The sequence below is a fragment of the Semicossyphus pulcher genome, unplaced genomic scaffold (assembly GCF_022749685.1).
Source record: "Semicossyphus pulcher isolate SPU_LCO1_2020_fin unplaced genomic scaffold, fSemPul1.0.p SCAF_14, whole genome shotgun sequence".
NCBI classification, from domain to species: domain Eukaryota; kingdom Metazoa; phylum Chordata; class Actinopteri; order Labriformes; family Labridae; genus Semicossyphus; species Semicossyphus pulcher.
Window position 1 is genome coordinate 30,200,305 of NW_027211648.1, and position 18,952 is coordinate 30,219,256.

Here is an 18,952-nt window from a genome sequence, read left to right on the forward strand (position 1 = left end):
CAAACCGAAGCCAGCCCTCTGTCGCCCCTCTGACATCTGTTCATGTGATCTCTTCTAGCTCGTTGGCAAAGAAGCCTCCAGATGTGACCAAGGCTCGCAAAATGAAGACGGAGCATCTGCTCAAAGTGGACGATCATGACTTCACCATGAGGCCGGCGTTTGGAGGTAGGTGTGGAGTGCTCCTCTCACATATTCGAGCATTTATTCATGATCACAAACACACACGGACTCAAACCTGAGGTTCACTTTTCAAGAGAGGGGACGTTCAGGCTTCTTCACTGATGCATAAAGCGTCCTGTCTGATCTTCTGAATCTCTCCTGACTCCATTATTTATTAGGTTTGTTTGTGACTTTGACTTTTATTATTGTTATTCATGCTCGAAGTCTTTGAACAGTTTGAACCCTGAAAACAGGAGACGGAGCTGATTTTTATGTCTCTCTGCGTGCAGCTGCAGCCTGAGGCGTTATGTTGCTCGTTTTTCCGTTCGTGGGTGAATCTGTCCGTCCCATTCATGTTGAGGCGATCTCAGCAACGCCTGCAGGGAACTCCAGCACATCTGGTTTATTGTTTTCTCGGCCTAACACAGCGACGCCCTGTGCGATCAATTAGTGGACACCTTTCCCTCGTTGTACCCCTCACGTACCTGTTCAACCTGCTGTGGTTTAAAGGGTCACATGCTTCTTTAAAATGTTTTCAACAGACTGATATGTCCCCCGTCTCCACTTAAACAGCCATTCTGTGGGAACTGATGTGAACTGAAACTAGTCCCGTCGGCGGATGGATACAACAGACAAGCAGAATGAAAGGAGAACATTTCAATCCTTACAAAATGATTTCTTTATGGGTTTGTGTCAGTCCTGGTATTGGCCTTAATCCAGTTTGGGTCATACTTAAATAGAATCCATAAGCTTTAAAAATAGGATTGTTGTCCCAGTGGTGAAGACTTGTCCCACTGCACTGATATGGTAATGCATTTCCAGAAATAAGGGGGATTTACAAGAGACATACAAAAATAGGTGTTTTCAATCAGTGCAGCAGAGGCCAGTAGACCGTAGACTTTATATAAGAAGCAAACACGACTGAACCAGTTGATTTGGTGAACACTGTTTTGAGGCTTCAAGCATTTTGGGGGCCAAAAGTACGGTGGCCAACAAGGGCGACTGCACTGCAACGGCCCAAACAGTTTTCATTTGAAGAAACAGACTGCAGATTCAGAAACACACGCAGAAGTCCAAAACAATGCGAATGAAGAAACTCGCTGCAAAAGGCCGAAACAAATGCATTAACATCAAACGCGCTGCAAACACAGAAACAACGCAAAGTCAAAACACATGCACAAGACAAACGCTGTGATTCCAGTCCACACAACAACAGTGCTCCAGGCCTGTAGGGGGCGCTCTGTGTAACAGCTTTATTATTGACAGACAGAGAGGGTGTCTCTGTTGTTCATGTCGCGCTGACCGCTGTGTATAAACACGACTTTATAACAAGAGCAAAAACAATCACAGCTTTGGTTGAGAAAAGGCTCCTGATCAACAGATAGCTTTGCTAAAGTGACCGCTGCTAACTGTAGCTTCTGTTAGCCGTGCAGCTAGTGGTACTTTATAATGACTCTGCCCAGTGTGTGTCGCGCTCTGAGCCCAGTGATGTGATAGTAACTCCTCTAACTAGCACAGGGGCGTCAGGAGGTCAGTGGAGGAGTGAACACTAACACACCTCTGTGCTCAGAGCCGGACACCGGGCACAGTCACCTGATAGTACTGCTAGCTGCACGTCTAGCTTAGATCCGTAGCTAATGGAAGCATCACTAAGCTCTTGTTCTTATCTGTTACACCGAGCGCCCCCCACAGGCCTGGAGCACTTCCGTTGTGTGGAGTGGACTTGCAGCACGTTTGATGTTAGCACGTTTGTTTCATCTTTTTGCAGCATGTTCTTTTATTCGCTGCATGTTTCTGTTGTTGCATTTGTTTTTGAATTGGCAGGCTGCCATGTCAACGTATGATAGCCACGCCCTTAAAGAAACCCTGCTTTATCCTCGATTTATAAAATGAACATCATTCTGAAGAAGACTTGAAACTGTCGGATCAGAAACTCATCAGGAAAATGTTTACTGAAGTAATAAATCAAAAGGGAAGCAGGCTCACTTTCTCATAGACTTCAGTCAGACAGTGGAGTCGCCCCCTGCTGGTCATTGGAAAGGATGCAGGTTTAAAGCTCGTACACGTTAGCCTCCCTCTAAAAAAGGAGCCTCAAAGACATCTCTACGTCAAGCTCAGGGTTTGATCTCTGGATGGAAAAAGCACAGAGACATGAGACTGAGTTCTTCTACTCATTATAAGTAAACTGACCTTGATGTGTTAAATTGGTCCAGTGCTCCTTTAACCCTTTATGTGGTGCTTGAACCTGCATGAGGACAGAGGAGGAGGGGAGTCTAACGCAGACCTGAGTGTGATTCACCTGCTCTCCTGTCTGCCCTTGTGTCTCATAATTAATTGGTCTTTGACTCCAGCGTCTCTGATATGTACGGCTCTTTGATGTCATACACATTAAAATAACCTTCATCTAAAAGCCTGGAGCGTCTCAGCCTCCACTTTAAGCATGAATCCTGCTGCATCAGGAGGTTGAGACTGCAATTAAAAGACAGACGTCCATGTAAAGCTTTTTCATCCATGCTGAAACTCTCACTAATCTCCCGATCTGCGTTTTTATGATGAATTTCTCAGTGCGACAGATGCTCAAGTTTTCTCAAATTGTTTCCCAACTTATAAAGCTTTTAAAACCAGACTGGTGTCGCTCTGTGTTTACAACATGTTTCATATGTTTTATGTTCAATCTGCATGTTCTGACTTCTTTTGAAGGCTTGGGCTAAAGCTTAGGATAGAGATGTTTCATGATTGAAATACTTCAAACAGGAGCTCAGGGCCTTGTCTCTGTTGATGAGCTGGAATGTGTGAGCCTCTTGTATCTTTTACACAATCAAACGAAACTCGTAACATCATCTCAGAAGAGCCAAGAGCTTTTAGAGAGACACTCGATGCTCTGAAACACCCACACCTGCTCTGAGCGAGGTGGGAAGGAACGATTCTTTTCACTCTTCTCCCCCTGAAGCTTTACCTTGGTGAAGATGAAACCGTTGTTAAGTGAGGTCGCCTCTCCTCCCCGAGAGCGACGATACTTCAGAGAACGGCAGATCATGCAGCACGAGGTCACAGTGGGAGGGGGACTAAAAATAGCTCCGATGGTGCCGCAAAGTCCCAGCAGAGCTCCAGTTACATTAAAATAAAGAGTCAGACTGCGACCTGTGTCCCCACAAAGGGCCTCTCTCTCCACTTGCTTTGCTTTTTGTACTGAATCAGAATTAAACATGGTTCTCCACCAACACAAACCAAGCCACAGGCTGAGCTGCGTCTGAAGTAAAGAGGCTCCAACACGGCCGTCCCCTTCCTCCACATAGGTCAGAGCACAAACAGCAGCCTGTTGACATCCAGAAATCTGGTGAGTAAATAACAAGTTGCATTTGATAAAGAAAAACTGTTGCTGTATCTCAAAGCGTTGGGCTGATTGATGATGTCAGCGTCCGTCACCAAACGCTGACAGGCATCAACCACGGAGCCCTCTATCATTGTACCATTGTGATGAACACGGGCGACCTCATCATCATTCTACCTGCGAAGAACGGGCTTTATTCAGGGAACTGTCATGTGCCAGTTTGGGGAACATGGACCGACACGAATGTCTTTATTTGGACACAACAACCAGCTCTGACAGGGTTGTGTTGTCTCGTGAGCAACATGAAGATTGTGCACAGAACAGAGAAGTATCTTCAACATTTGAATGTGATTACATGTCGGCTCTTTTGTCTTCACTTCAGCTTCTTGTAAAGTAATTGAAATGAAGGTGCTGTGATTGTGACACACTTGTGTGTGCCTGCTGTTTGAAGCCAATGCGTCCTCTCCTCCTGCTGCTTAGCCAGGATTGCTTCACTTAACTTTACATTGGAGTTCAAACAAACGAAAACAAATACCGTAAAATCCGTAATATGAGGCCATGTCTGCACGTACACAGGTGTTATTGAAAACAGGACAATTTGTGCCTCCTTTGTTTCCAAAAACAATCCCGTCCACACGAGCACGGTTATAAAAAGTCCTCGTCACAACACACAACAGAAACGCTGTCATGAGAACGCCACACCAACAGGCAGCGATATTACCCGGTCATGCAAAGAAGAAGAATCTATCCCGACGCCCCTGTTCCTCAGTGTGAAGACGAGTAACTGTACATATGTGTGTAAACATGTAAAAAGTCCTGTTAAGCATCGCTGTTTATCTCACGTCATTTTGCAAAGACTCAGAAGAGCAAAGAGCTTTTAGAGGAGACGAGGAGATAATGGCGCACAGCCTGACATCACGAGCCTCCGGTTACCCCGTCTACACGTCTCCGTGGAAACGGAGTTTCTAAAAGATTTTCACCCTGGCCAGAGTTTTACAAAAGATCCATTTTCAGCGACCTTAAACATTTGTGTGGACGAAAGGACAAAACGCAAAGAAAAAGCTAAAAACACCCGCGTACGCGTGGACATGACCTCAGCCGCAGTCTGTTTTTGGGCGTCTCTCAGAGGGAAAAAGGTTTTCTATAGCTATTTATTAATAAACACATGTATACAAGTTATTTCAACACTTACATTTATTTTCATTTTAAACACATTCAAAACATACAAATTACAGCCTGTTTCCACCATGTCGAGTTGGCAGTCCTGCTAGCTCCCGGTGCGGTAGCAAGCAGTAGCTAGCAGCTGACGGTAACGTTGATAGTTGTGAGGATGGCGGCTGTAATGGCGATCATGACGGTGCATGTTCATGACGAAGCGTTAGCAACCATCAAGTTTAGAAGAAGCAATATTGTAAATAGGAGACGATGGAGCGGCTTGGATCCGGAAACAGTTTAATGTGGAGCTGTGACGTCACCGCTTAACAACAGACAACTTTAGCGAGATACAATTTTTTTACGGTAAACACAAGTACAGACTTATAGAAGATGCGGGAGCTGACAGGGAGCCAGTGAAGGTGGATGAGGGTGGGGGTGACGTGTCGCCAGGGCTCGGTGCAGGTCAGAACCCTGGCAGCACATATGGGGGCCTGTCCATTGCAGTGGTGTCAGGTGTATTTTAAATTGCCCTTAATAGCCCCCCCGGACTGGTTTTAAAATGTCGTAACCCATGTTTGTAACAGGATCCGGAGCCCACTTGAACCTGATCTCACCATCAGAGTAATAGCTGAATGACCTCCTGCATAATGTGCTCGATGTGCATTGAAAAGATGTGGATCAAAGCCTTTCAGTGAGCACAGAGGGGGGGTAACGTGTGGGGTGTATTATTGCTCTTAATCCTGGGTAAGATAACACATTAAGCTCGTTGTTAATCCACGCTGAAGGGAAGAGAGAGAAAGCCCATCAGCCGGATCATTTGATGTATGGGCTCTGCACAGTGACTCATGCTATGATCTGTTAACTGTGTGCTTTTCAGAGATGTGGAGGCTTAGCAGCGCTGCGGATTTACAGGAGGTCATAAAGTCAGAGGTGGGGTAGTTTCATGCAGCCTATCACTTTAATATGACCTCCACCCTGCCCTGAAAGGCACAGGGCTGGAGAGGAGTCAAACACAGAACAAACACAACCCAAACACTGTCGAGACCTTCTTTCATTCTGCAGTAATCAATATTATATATTCAACTAGGACTGACCTCCGACGGCCAGACAGGAGATAGTTTGATGCTTCATCCTGTTTACATCGATCTAAAGAAAAACTACAGAAGCTGAAGCCTTCAATGTTTGTCCAGGGGGAAGCTCACACTTTCATCCTGTTGGTCATTTCGTTTCCTAACTTGTAAACAGGATGAGAATGCAGCGCTGCAAACCAGCCACAGGAGATCGTTGTACGCATAATCCTGTTTAAAGCATTCTTTCTTTCTGCTTTGACAGTTCAGACTTCTGTCTCTCTTTTCCTCACATTTGTTGGGGACGTAATTTTGTTAAGTTAGGAGCCCTGGTTCAAGTATCGGTGGTGCGATCGTTGCAACTCATGACGGGGGGCCCATGACGAATGTCCACGGCTGCCACTTTATCAAACACCTGGGTGAACGGTTCCTTTCAGAGGGAGGGGCGCAATGCATGCTGGGTGTTGTAGGAATGTAGAATGGGCGAAACCACGAGCTGTTTGTACGACTTTCTCCGCAGCTATGGCGCCAATTTCAAATATTATTGCTTCTATTGATTACAGAGAACACCAGCTTTGACTGACAGCTGCTGTGCCAGGGGAGAGTTGCTCCTTTAAGATATAAAATTAACTTCACCAGTCAGTTAGATTGTGCATGTGATGGATATTTATATTTCTAACTGGGACAGAACCCTGACGGTTTTCAATCATTCTTGTTCTTATTTAAGTTTTACAAAATATTTTTTCCTAAATTAATATGAATATTAACCATATTTATATTATCTATATTAACCACCGGCTTAATCTGTGAAGGATGGAATTTAACTTTAGAGCAGTGTAATTGTTACCTCTCATGTGCTGGGAAATGCTCACCTGCTGTGTGTCTGTGATCAAATATGGCCGCCGTGCCGTTAATGATTGAAGTCTGCATGTAATTGAATCAGGGGCTGTCATCCATAATGTGTACACATGTACAGTATAAAGCGTCTGTGCTTTTCTCTTGTGTGTTTCATGCTTATCAACATACCGTGTTTGTCCGAAGCATTTAAAGGAGGCACGCTGTTTGTGTCTCTGCGGCTGCTGTCCGTGGTCCTGATCATCGGCTGGTTTGGATGAGAGATGCACCGTGAGTCTCAACAGGGTGACAAAGTGTCTGCTTTAAAATAGTTTGGAGCGGTTGTGTGTGTCCATGCGTGTATGTGCACACAAGTGTGGGCGTCTGTTTAGGGCTAGGGAGAGGGCCCGAAAAATATTTGCACCGGGGCCCATCACAGTTATGTTACTACTACTACTACTGGTTAGGAGCCACGTAACCGTGGTGACAACAGCAGGTCGCAGTTGGTCAGGGTTTACGATCTGGTTTCGGGAGATTTAACCGAACCTTTTAGCTTTGGTTGCACAGGTTCTAGTGGTTTTAATTATTTGAAAAATGGCGTCAACATGAGCACAAACGCAGCCGCTGGAGGACGGTTAAAAGAGAAGTGTAACAAAAGGAGCAAAATGTTGGAGCTCCGGCGAGAGTTCAGATCAGAGGGTTGTTATTTAAGTCGCTGTCAGAGACTCACATCACTGACTGACATCTCATCGCTGTGGTACAACAAGCCAATCGCAGTGAAACATGATGCTGACAGCTCCACAAATGGAAAAAGCTTCCTCCAGAGATCAGCTTGTTCTCTTGAGTGACACGATGTGAGCACGCAGCAGCGCGATCAGCAGGAGGAGGCAGGCTGTGTGTTCTTATGGTTAATTGGTACAATGCATCAATGTGGTGCTTCTTCCACTGCGTGTCACCTCCTAAATGTTCAGACCGTTTGTAACTGACGCGACAGCAGCTTCTGCACTAAAATAAGTTCCAAGAAAAAAACATAAGTTTCAAGTTTTCCACTCAGAAAGTTATAAAAAAGACGCAGAGGGGTGATGAGGTCAGGTAAACAAGCATCCAGTCTGACGTGTGCACAGGTGTGTGTGGTTATTCTGGAGCTGATGATTTAATGAAGATACAGGCGGTGGACGGCTGTGTGTAATGACACTGCGTTGTAACGTGTCTCCTCCAATCAGAGGCTGCAGAGACGTAAACACACGACGCCTGCTGTTTTCAAGTGTGCTGATTACACAAGTTTATTTAAATAGTTTACTTTTCTCTTATTTGTTGTCTCTTCTACAAACCGCTGACACAAACAGCTGATCTGACACCGTGCGCGGCAGGCGTAGGCATACAGGGCCGATGTGCAGAGTGAGATATAGTGATATATATAGATATAAAAACCAGCGTGCTCTTAAACTGACATGTTTGTTTATATGTAGGACTCTTTGAAGTGGCTAAAGTACGTGGTACAGCGGTGCTTAGCTAGCTTCTGTGTAGGAACTCCAGCCGGCTTCTCCTGACAGGAGCCGTGCTGACTGTTATCTACTGTGCCTAGGACACTTAGTATTGATAAGGACCTCATACAACCTCACTTCAAAAAAACCCAGCTGTCCCTCCAGCCGGAGCTAACCGCTGCCGTGCTAACATTAGCTGGGTTTACATGCACACTTTTTGTCACTCTGATTGAAATCATTCCAATTGAACAGTTTACATGTGATCCATTACCATCTGGTGTTTAAATGCGCCGAAGCATTTAATCGGAACAGCTGTGTGCCACATTATGCATTCGGTTTGACACGTTTTATATCAACTCAAGATGGAGATCGATCGTCTGTTCAGCGCAGTAGTTGCCGTTGCTGTCTCGCTGTTAAGCAAGCAACAGCGACGTGTGCTAACTGCTACTGGAAGCAGTTGTAGAGAAGACGGGCACAAGAAGCTGTCAGGCCTACTCTGCAGGGCGTAAGATTATTACTGCCTCTGCCGGCTCCTGAGACCAGAAATCGCTGGATGAAGGTCTGCAGCAAAGGTTGGTGGGAGAGAGGTGTGCTGGTGGAATTTACCGATACTGTTTGAGGTGTTTATATGAAGTGTTTTTCATCAGTTTGGGCTTTTAAACCGGAATATTAGGCTTCATATAAACCCAGCTGCTGTGTGCTAACTGCAAGAGAATGTCAGTGAGGACACGGCGACAGCAGCCCTCCGTGTTCACTAACTACCTGGCTTGCTACCTCTTGTTTGGTGCTGCAGAGAGCGCTCCTATTGGCTGTTGACGATGTTCACGTCACTGAACTTCACTTTTGCAAGCTAGCTAGCTAAAACTAAAATATCACAATAGTTAACATGTTTGATTTAATCTGAATGTCAGGACAAAAAAAAGACAGCTCAGACTGAGCTTTATGAATGTCTTACAGCAAATGATGCTGAGACGGCGACAAAACCTTCAAACCATTTGAAATTTTCTTCATACATTTCATGAATTCTGTCCACAAATCATGCGGTCCCTGCAGCCCTCTATGACTCATGGGAAAGGGTGCTGCATAAACATTTTATTTAACACACGATCGAATCAGTCGACATACTGCTGGAGAAGGTTATTTCCCTTATTACAGCTGTCTGTAGGAGGTCATCTTAATTCCTGGAACTCAACGTCCCTTCTTTTTTACTTCTGCTCTCTATGAAACTTTAAGAACCCGAACATTTTAGATGCAATATATTCTGTTTGTTCTGATGCCCCCGAGGTGTCTGTGAAATCGATTTCAGTTTAAGTGTGTCATTAAAGGCCAAAGCATTGTGGGGCTTTTGTTAAAATCATTTGACCTTAAGGAACACTGGCTCTAAAAAGGAGATAAAGCTGCCACAGAAAGTTCAGTGTTTTATTTCTCAAGGAAAGTCTCAGAGCTCTGTGTCTTTTCAAGGCCCTGCTGCATGCTGGGAGCTTTTTCACAGAGCGGCTTCTCATCTTTCAGTCTTGATGAAAAGGCTAACGGAGACAGCAATCCCGATTTTTATTCTGTTTGGAGACTCTTAAAAGCTCATATTATAAATGAAGGGGTTGAACGTCAGCCCCCGCATGTCCTACAAAAACGTGGGACGGGTTCCAGCGAACATCAGGGCTGTGACTTCTGCCGCTGCGGCTGGTTTCATGTCAGAACTGTGCAGATTCAATTAAAGATCGCATCACGCCTGTTACATCAAAGCAAACTGTGATAATCTATTGATTCAGATCCATCGCAGCTGCTTTATGTCGTCAAACCAAATGAAATGCTTTTAATCATCAGCGTGCACAGCTGAGAAGACGGCCATGAGACGACGTTGGACTCATCAGATGTCGTGATTTTCTTCATGTGAGCTCAACACAGTTTCCGCTTTTTGCAGCTAAAGCTCCTCTCAGCGCTCACTGCTGGGTGACGGGTCAGTAGCACCCAAATACCATCTGGTGATGTGAGCTTAATTTGAGGTGTAGTTTAGCGTTAGCCGCTAGTGTAATTCAGCTGGCCTGCAGTGTTAGCCTAGCCTAGCGCTGCTGCCGGTCTGTAGGGCAGCAGTGATGAGCAGATTAAGCTGGCAGCGGTTCCTCGTGTTTACAGCTTAGATTAGCACAGGCATCAATCTGTTACGCCATCAGACAGCTGTTACCCTGCAAATGACACTTTGTCCCAACCGAGGAACACACACAGGAACAGGAAGAGTCCCAAACCTGACTGGAAAAGTGCAGCCGCTGAACTTCTTCACTTGTTTGTGTTCTGTGTGTGTTGTTTTGAAAAGACTGCGTATGAGGGTCTTGCAGGAACGACTCCCAGAAATGTACAGTAGGTGCAGAATCAAAGGCAGGCAGCAGCTTTGATTGAAGCTCACATTATTTTTGAGCGACTAAAGATGCTGAAAATCACAAAAATATTTTGCTTTTGCTTCTGTTAAAAATGTGTATTTTAAGGGGTGATGTTCCACAGAGATGGAGGACATTTTGTAGGTACATGAACCTCCTCTCGGACATTATTTAAATCCACAACAGGAAGTGACATCTCATATGATCTTCATGATTACAATGATTCTTGTGATATTTGTGTTTTCATCAGACAGCGTCGTCTTGGCAGCTCAGTGAATTTCGATGTTTCGCCATCTGCTCATGTCTACATGCCAATATTTAGTCAAAGTTATTATGTCACCAACTGGAAACAGGAAGTGAACCTGGTGTTAAAATAAGCGTTGGAATTACACGATCATTCAGAGCCGGGGTGACTGGGTCGCTTTACAGACGACATCAATCTGAACCAGGTGTGCAGCATCGTGTTCCCAATCTGCTGCTCTCTGTAATGCTGCTGTGGTCAGCTGATTTCAGGATATAAATCTGTTGTATGATGCAGCCGGCTGCTTCTATGCTGATCAATGACTGCACATAAACCACCTCCTCTGATACAAAAATGAAGCCTAAACCCCCCCGGAGCGAGCGCTGCCATCTTGTTCATCTGTATCCAGAGTGTGTGCAGTAGAGATCGGCTGGTGGAGCCGCAGTGTTGACGTCCCGCCCCTTCCTCTACCCGACACACACCATTACCTTATGTCCTTGCTGTGTTGGAGCCCTCAGGTGTCCTTGGCGTGTGGAGCCCTCAGGTGTCCTTGGCGTGTCGGAGCCCTCAGGTGTCCTTGGCGTGTCGGAGCCCTCAGGTGTCCTTGGCGTGTCGGAGCCCTCAGGTGTCCTTGGCGTGTGGAGCCCTCAGGTGTCCTTGGCGTGTCGGAGCCCTCAGGTGTCCTTGGCGTGTCGGAGCCCTCAGGTGGGCTCAGTCTGCAGCAGAACAGCTTCTTGTGTCGGTCTGAAGCAGATATTCACGCTGATGGAAAGTTCAATGACTGTAGTGTTAGTGTTAGTTACGTCTCCTCTTGCCGTTCCTCCTCTACTCTGCTACTCGGGAACAGAACGCTGCAGGAGCCCCATTTGTCCATAGAGCTGTCAATCATGAGGCCACACCCCCTTTTTACAGCATCAAATAACTAATTCAAAGTAAACTTGTGAGAAAAATGAACACTGTGACATAAATCAGCATGATAAGAACTAACTATAATGACAGAAACCATGTTTGAGAAAAATGTATTTGACGTGTATTTTGATTTTATAGTTTGACTCATGTCCCATCTGTTAACATGGAGGAGGCGGGCTTTATGAGCTATACCGCAGCCAGTCAGCAGGGGGCGATAGAGAGGCTTTGGCTTCTCTGTTGGGGAGCTGTCATGTCGGCCATCTTTTTATACAGCCTGTGGCGCTGCTCTTTAGTATTTTCCACTCTGCAGCTGAACAGATTTAAAGGCATAAATCAAAACACAAGACGGAGTCTGCTGTCACACTGAAATTGATCGACAGCTCTTTTAAAAGCTGAAAGACTCAATCTAACGTGATTAATGTTTTTCTGCTTCTGTTACATCATCAATGTTCATGAAAAAGCAGGAAAAAGCTCCACAATCTGAACTGTAAAGGATTAAGATCTAACTTTTCTGTTGTAAATAAATCTCCTAAATTATGCATGTAAACACATTACACTTTGATGTCCGGGTATTTAGACTGTGATAAATGTCTCTTACCTGCACAGTGAACAGTGTCCTGTGGCTGAGCAGGTGTAATAAACCCGGGCTACCTGCAGGGTCTTTATCTAGATGTGCAGACGTAGAAAAGAAACACTTTGATAACATCTTTGTGAGATTGAATCACAGAGTTAAAGAGATCCATCAGCTGTATTTGTGTGAGTAACGCTGAAACAGTGCTGCAGGCGGAGCCACAGAACACCATTCATAAATCTGACAGTTTAATTTCCTGCTCCTGCGGAGAAACAGTCTCAGCTGAAACATAAGCTGTGCTTAATGCTTCTTCTCTCCGGAGAATGAGACACACAGGTGATCCATCAGGTTTCACTGCTTTACATTCATCTTCAAGTCTTTATTGTCACTGTTTATTACGTCTGCTGCAGGTGTTTGTGTGTTTGTCTTTATTCCAACATCTCTGGATCTTTGGATCTACTTTCACGGTTCTTTCCGGAACATTCCGAGTGTCGGGCTGCTCCGGCTGAGCGAGATGCCGACAGTGTTTTCTGTAATCGTACGAATGCGTTTGTCATTTCACACCAGCTCTGTTTTTATTGTCTGTGGCAGAATGAAATCATTTAATCGTGTTGTAATTTAATATTCCACATGTGTGCGCATGATGAATGGACAACAGGAAATTGCACTGACAGGAAATATTCAGTGAACTCAGCGCTGCTCTAAAACAATGAAAATGAAACAGAAAGTGGACGTTTGCTTTCCAATTAAAACATGTAAATCATAAGTTATAATTTAGCAAACTGCCTTTTGCATACAAGTGAACCAAAATGAAAGTGACAAGAAAAAGGCCACTTCCACTTTAATAACACCTCCTGTCCTGCTGATGGGTTTCTCCACCTCCCCTTCGGCCGGTGCTGGAGTCCTTAAAGAAGGAGAGGAAACAGACACTCTGATCGCCATCTTTGTGTTTGGAGTCAGAGGTGACCATATTAGGATTAGAGTGAAGCTGTGTTTTTTCCATCCAGGAGGCCTCTGTGTCCACTGTAAAAAAAAAAAAACTATGTTCATGTATTATTCAACATGTCAGTCGTGTCCAGTTTAAAATAAACGCTGTCATCTCTTGGTTCGTCCCATCCCCCGGAGGAGCGCCCGTTCATCTGTCTGTGCTGAGTCTCAGTCTCACTGTAAACAGGAAGTTACACAGAGGCTGCACTCTGGCTTACTGCAGCGGGATGAAGCCCAAACAGAAACAGATTTTCTTGTGATCGACTTTAATTAACGGCTCTTCAGTTTGCTGAAAGAACAACATCATGATGCAGATTAGGAACAACATGAAGCTTTGTCGGGTCTGTCCTCAGGAGGAGAAGAAAACTACTTTAACATGAGACAGAGGGCGGAGCCATCATTTGTGATGCATTCAAGGAAGTTGGGAAATCTAAATGCTGAACGGTGTTCACGATAGCATCAGATTTGTCTCAAGTTGGATGTTTGATCTAGAACCGATTGTTAGCTGTTAGCTGTTAGCATGCAGACGTCTGTTTGTAGAGATTAATAAGAAGCTAAATCGTTGTCAGATGACGCTGATGGGAGCTGTGATGTCATTGCTCTCCACACGGACTGTTTTTCATGCACACGCTGCAGCCTGCTGATACGTGATTGGTCAATACTACTCGGACTACAAGCGTACTACAAACGGAAACCAGAACACTTCCCGTACTAAACATCCACGTCCCTGCCTACAGGTTCTACTTTTCTATGTAGAATCAGTAAATAGAGGTTACACATGTTTAGAAGAAGATCGTGGTTTGGGCTGAAACAACACTACATGTTTTGATTCTCACAGTAGACAGACTCTGATGTAATAACCTGATGACCCACTAAAAGTAAAATATGTGTCCTGCTGCTCCATATTTAAATTAACTTCAATTTGATGCAGAGTAACTGCTAAAATATATCCAGTATGAGTTTACCCTGCAGCGCTGTCTGCTCTGCTCTGCTCATGAGGGCAATTTGTCCCGGGGCTGTTTCTGAGGCCGGAAACCTTCTGACCCGACCCGGAACCGACCTTCCTTATTGTGATGATTAAATAATGTAGATTTTTAATTTAAAGTTCACTTTATTTCTTTGTCTTATCATCAACATCACATGTTCATCAGTGCTCAAAGGTTCCCGTCATGACCATCCAAGATAGAAATCTGATCATTTCTGTTCACATTCTAAACATGTTGTCCTCGTGTTTGAAGCAGGAAAAACGGGCAAGCGTAAGAATGTGAGCGACTTTGACAAGGGCCAAAGACGACTGGGTCAGAGCATCTCCAAACCCACAGCTCTTCCCGGTCTGCAGCGGTCAGGACCGACCAGAAGTGGTCCAAGGAAGGAAAACCGGTGCACGTGGGCAGCGAAGGCTGGCCCGTGTGACTGATCCAACAGAAGAGCTGCTGTAGCTTTAACTGCTGAAAGAGTTGATGCTGGTTCTGACAGAAAGGTGTCAGAACACACAGAGCATCACAGTTTGTTGTGTATGAGGCTGCGTACCTGCAGACCGGTCAGGGTGCCCATGCTGACCCCTGTCCACCACTGAAAGCGTCTACAATGGACACGTGAGCATCAGAACTGGACCACGGAGCGATGGAAGAAGGCGGCCTGGTCTGATGAGTCATGTTTTCTTTTACATCATGTGGATGGCCGGGTGCGTGTGCGTCTCTTACCTGGGGAAGACATGGCACCAGGATGCATTATGGGAATAATGTGAGCCGGCGGAGGCAGTGTGATGCTTTGGGCAATGTTCTGCTGGGAAACCTTGGGTCCTGACGTTCATGTGGATGTTACTCTGACACGTACCACCTACCTGAACATTGCTGCAGACCAAGTGCACCCCTTCATGGAAACAGTATTCCCTCATGGCAGTGGCCTCTCTCAGCAGGATGATGCGCCCTGCCACACTGCAGACATGGTTCAGGAATGGTTTGAGGAACAACGAGTTCAAGGTGTTGACTCGGCCTCCAGATTCCCCAGATCTCAATCCAATGGAGCGTCTGTGGGATGTGCTGGACAAACAAGTCCAATCCATGGAGGCCCCACCTCGCAGCTTACAGGACTTAAAGGATCTGCTGCTCACGTCTTGGTGCCAGATACCTCAGCACACCTTCAGAGGTCTGGTGGAGTCCATGTCTCGACGGGTCAGAGCTGTTTTGGCGGGCAAAGGGGACCTACAGAATATTAGGTAGTCAGTGTTATGGCTGATCGGAGTATGATCTTCATATGTTAATATTTATGAATGATCTCTGTGTGTACTTAGCCCACAGTTTGTTCCGACATGCGACAGCTGATAGTTCTTTATTAAGAGATGTAACCTGAATCACAGCTGTCCTTAGATGGTATCGTATGAAAGGCGTATCGTCTCTTCTGGTGTTTTCCACAGAGGATGTCAGTAGATCTTCCGAGGCAGGTGTGTTATGACAGTTATTATTTATAGTCCTGCAATTTTCAACCAATGCAGCACTTTAAAGCCAGTAAACGAGGCTAACAGAAGACCAAGAGAGCAGACGACTCACACAGCAGGACCTGCTGCAGTAAAACGCTCTGTTACTCGATGAAACAGGTGGGGGTCACAGTCAGGCAGTGTAAATATACATCATGTACAGTATAGGTGGCTAATAGTAGACAAAAAGGGGAGGTCAGGAATCAACAAGAAAACCAGGAGAACAATCAACACTGATGGTATGTTTGACAAACTGGCACTGAGAAGGGGAGGCCTTACCCTGTGTTTATGTGCATAGTTTCCAAGGCAAGTTTACACTACATGTAAGTGGTGTTGGAACAATAGGAAAAATGACCTGGAAAATGAATATAAAGGCACCTTAAAGTCAGAAAAACAACCCACAAGGTTGGAGAACAGTTTGGCACCCGACTTTTAGCGTATGTGATGTTTCTATATTACGCGAACAACCAGAAGAGGAAGCGTTCTGAATCTTGGAACAGGCCCGATGAGCACATGAATGCAGCAGTTAACAAACAGGGTCAGTGACAAAATAGAAGAGGCAAAGAAAAAGGCTGGGTTAAACTTTGGATCAACTGGAGACCCTCACCTTCACCTGTAGAAGATAAGAACACGACTGGAGTCAAAGGTGAACTCTACAGACAGCTTCATGTTTATTAAAAAAATACTTTTAACAGTTATTCGGATGTCTGAGATAAATCATAAACACTCTTCCTCCTCCAGACGCCCGTCCAGCTGGTGGCTCCTTGGCACCCACATGTCTGTCCTATTTGGAGAAACAGACCTGGTTTTCTTTCGCACGTCTCCGACAGATTCCGACTGACTGACAAGTTACTCTCCCAACTTCTTCAAACTCAGGATGTTTTTCTAAACTGTGCTGCGTGCTGCTCTGATTACCTTAAATTATTATTATCTCCCGCTGAGCTCAATCAGAGAGACCCTCAGACCCACTGTCTGATGACGTGTGGTCAGATGACGGATTATTTGACCTTTCACCTCGGAGAAAAAAGAAACTTTGCTCTTGCTTTTGGCCATTCGATTTTATTTTATTTTTTCATGACATTGTATTTAATTTTAAAGGTTCCTTTTGTCCTTTATTTGAAGAGCTGGAGCCGAGTGCACCAGCTGGGCGTAAAAAAATAGATCTTATCACTTACGTCCGACTCAGCTACGGTCTTAGGACGCGCGTCCATGTGAACACTCGAAAAGCGGTGACTGTTACCAAGCAACAGACGTCTCCGCTCGCTAACTTATCAAATGATTGACAGAAGATATCGATAACACAAAACAAAAGTAAAGTACTTTTACGGATCGTGAAATGAGGAAACATAACTAATCAAGCGTGCCGTTGTTGGATGTACATTTACCTTTTCTCGATCGTTGTTTCGATCGGCCCTACCGACACAAAATGTGAGCTCAATCAGCACCTGCAGGGCGAGGACAGCGCCGTGTTTCTGTCGACACATGCTGCAGCTGAGGGGAGAGCTCTTCTTCTCTGTTATGACCGTTACTTGTACCGTTTGTGTTGCACCCGGGTGCATCTTTTACACCTAGGATGGAGCAGGCGTTAGTTAAAACAAACAGGGCTTAAGTCTTACTGGTGCACAGGGCGTGATTTAAAGTCTGTCGTAACCTTCAGCTCTAAGTCGAACATGAGGTTACGACCAAGCGTACACCCAGCTGGTGCACTCGGCTCCTGGAGACTGCAGAGGTTCCTCACACTGTGGACGTTTGATAAGCAACCTTTACCTGTCTGCTGAAACCAAGTCCGCATCAGCAGAGCGGTCTCTGGAAGACGGTTTGGACCGTCGTCGGCTTTTGTAGACTTCACGCACCCGGTCTGCCTGCAAGTCTGCAACTGTGATAAAGTGCAGACACCAGGATTCAGTCGGAGACGATCACTGACCCTGCACACGGAGCAAAGCCTCAGGTGAAGTGTTGAGCATGACAAACAGATACATGTACAGGTGATAAAAACTTAAAACTCTAATTGATAGTCTGACTGAGTCCAAATGTCCTGACCTCCACGCTCTTGCAGACTCGCACAGACTTGGCTGGCACATTTCTGAATAGCATGCTGTTAGCATGCAGATGTTTGTTTATAGAGATTAATAAGAAGCTAAATTGTCGTCAGATCACGCTGATGGGAGCCGGGATGTCATTTCGGCAGATTATTTCACCTGCTTTTGATCTCCCTCACTGTTTTTCCTGCATACGCTGCAGCCTGGTGATACGTGTCAATATTATACGGACTACAAGCGTAGCTCAAACGAAAACCAGAACACTTGCCTTCCCAGAAATCCACGTCCCTGCCAGATTCTATGTAGAATCTGTAGATGAAGATTACCGAACTAGCAAAGCCTACATACAAAGGGGGTAACCGGGGACAGGTGAGACTAATCAACACAAGTGAAAACAATGAGGGCAGGGCAAGCTATCTCAAAGGCGGGAAAACACACAAAGGTAGGACATGGAACATCATGGGAGACAAGGAGACAAAGTAAAACAGACTAAATCATGACACAAACATTAAAAGAGGCCGTTACAACCAACTGTTGAAAATGACACGTGCCCCAGAGAAGAAGAAAAACTTAAATCTGTAAAACATTGACCTCATTAACACTTCACTGGAACCATGGAGGTCAGAAATGTTCTGCACATGCGGCTCGCAGTCGGGGGCCCTCGCAGACTTCAGGTAACGATGGTGAGAAGGTAGAAAGTGGGACTGAGCTGGACACGGTGGATTAGTATGTTTCAACAAAGCAGTTAACCAAGAGCAGAGTGTTTCACTGTTTCTTTAATAGAAAGAAGTCACGTCCCTGAACGAGTTCTGATTGAATTAGCGGGTTGACGAGTTCACTGCGAAGGCAGAGAAGCATTTGTTCCTGATGTGAGACGAAGAGCAACACTTGATGCATTGTTCCACTCAGTGAAGAGTAATCCTAAACGCAGCGGTGCCTCTGCAGCCCCTCGTTTCAAGAGCTTTGGTGACTCTAATCTAGCATTTAGCGTCTCTGCTAATCTCTGTGGATTACAGACTCTATAGATAAGTGATGCAAAGTGGTTCAAATCTCTGTCAATCTTACCTCCACTCCAGCTCTCTGCATGCTGTGTGTGCATGCTGTATGTGAGAGGGTCACATGTAATGCTGTTATCTTCCTGCAGAGGTCAGAGGTCACCACAGAGATGGTATATGAGATCAAACATTAACATGAATCCTGTCATTGCAGATGCAGTATAAAGAAGTCTAGCGCCTCCTACAGGTGCAGTTAAGCACACCCGTGCAGCAAAAGATTTCCCAGCAGCCCTTGCAGTACGAACAAACTTCTTTAAAAGTGTTTAATTTGC

General features: G+C 45.3%; 1 protein-coding gene across 1 annotated transcript in view; it reads left to right on the forward strand.

The window, feature by feature from the left end:
- Positions 1-18,952, forward strand: part of gabrr2a (gamma-aminobutyric acid type A receptor subunit rho2a) — a 53,368-nt gene that overhangs the window by 8,322 nt on the left and 26,094 nt on the right. The window contains 1 exon segment of the mRNA XM_069661603.1: positions 59-165. Coding sequence (XP_069517704.1) covers positions 59-165 — 107 coding nt within the window.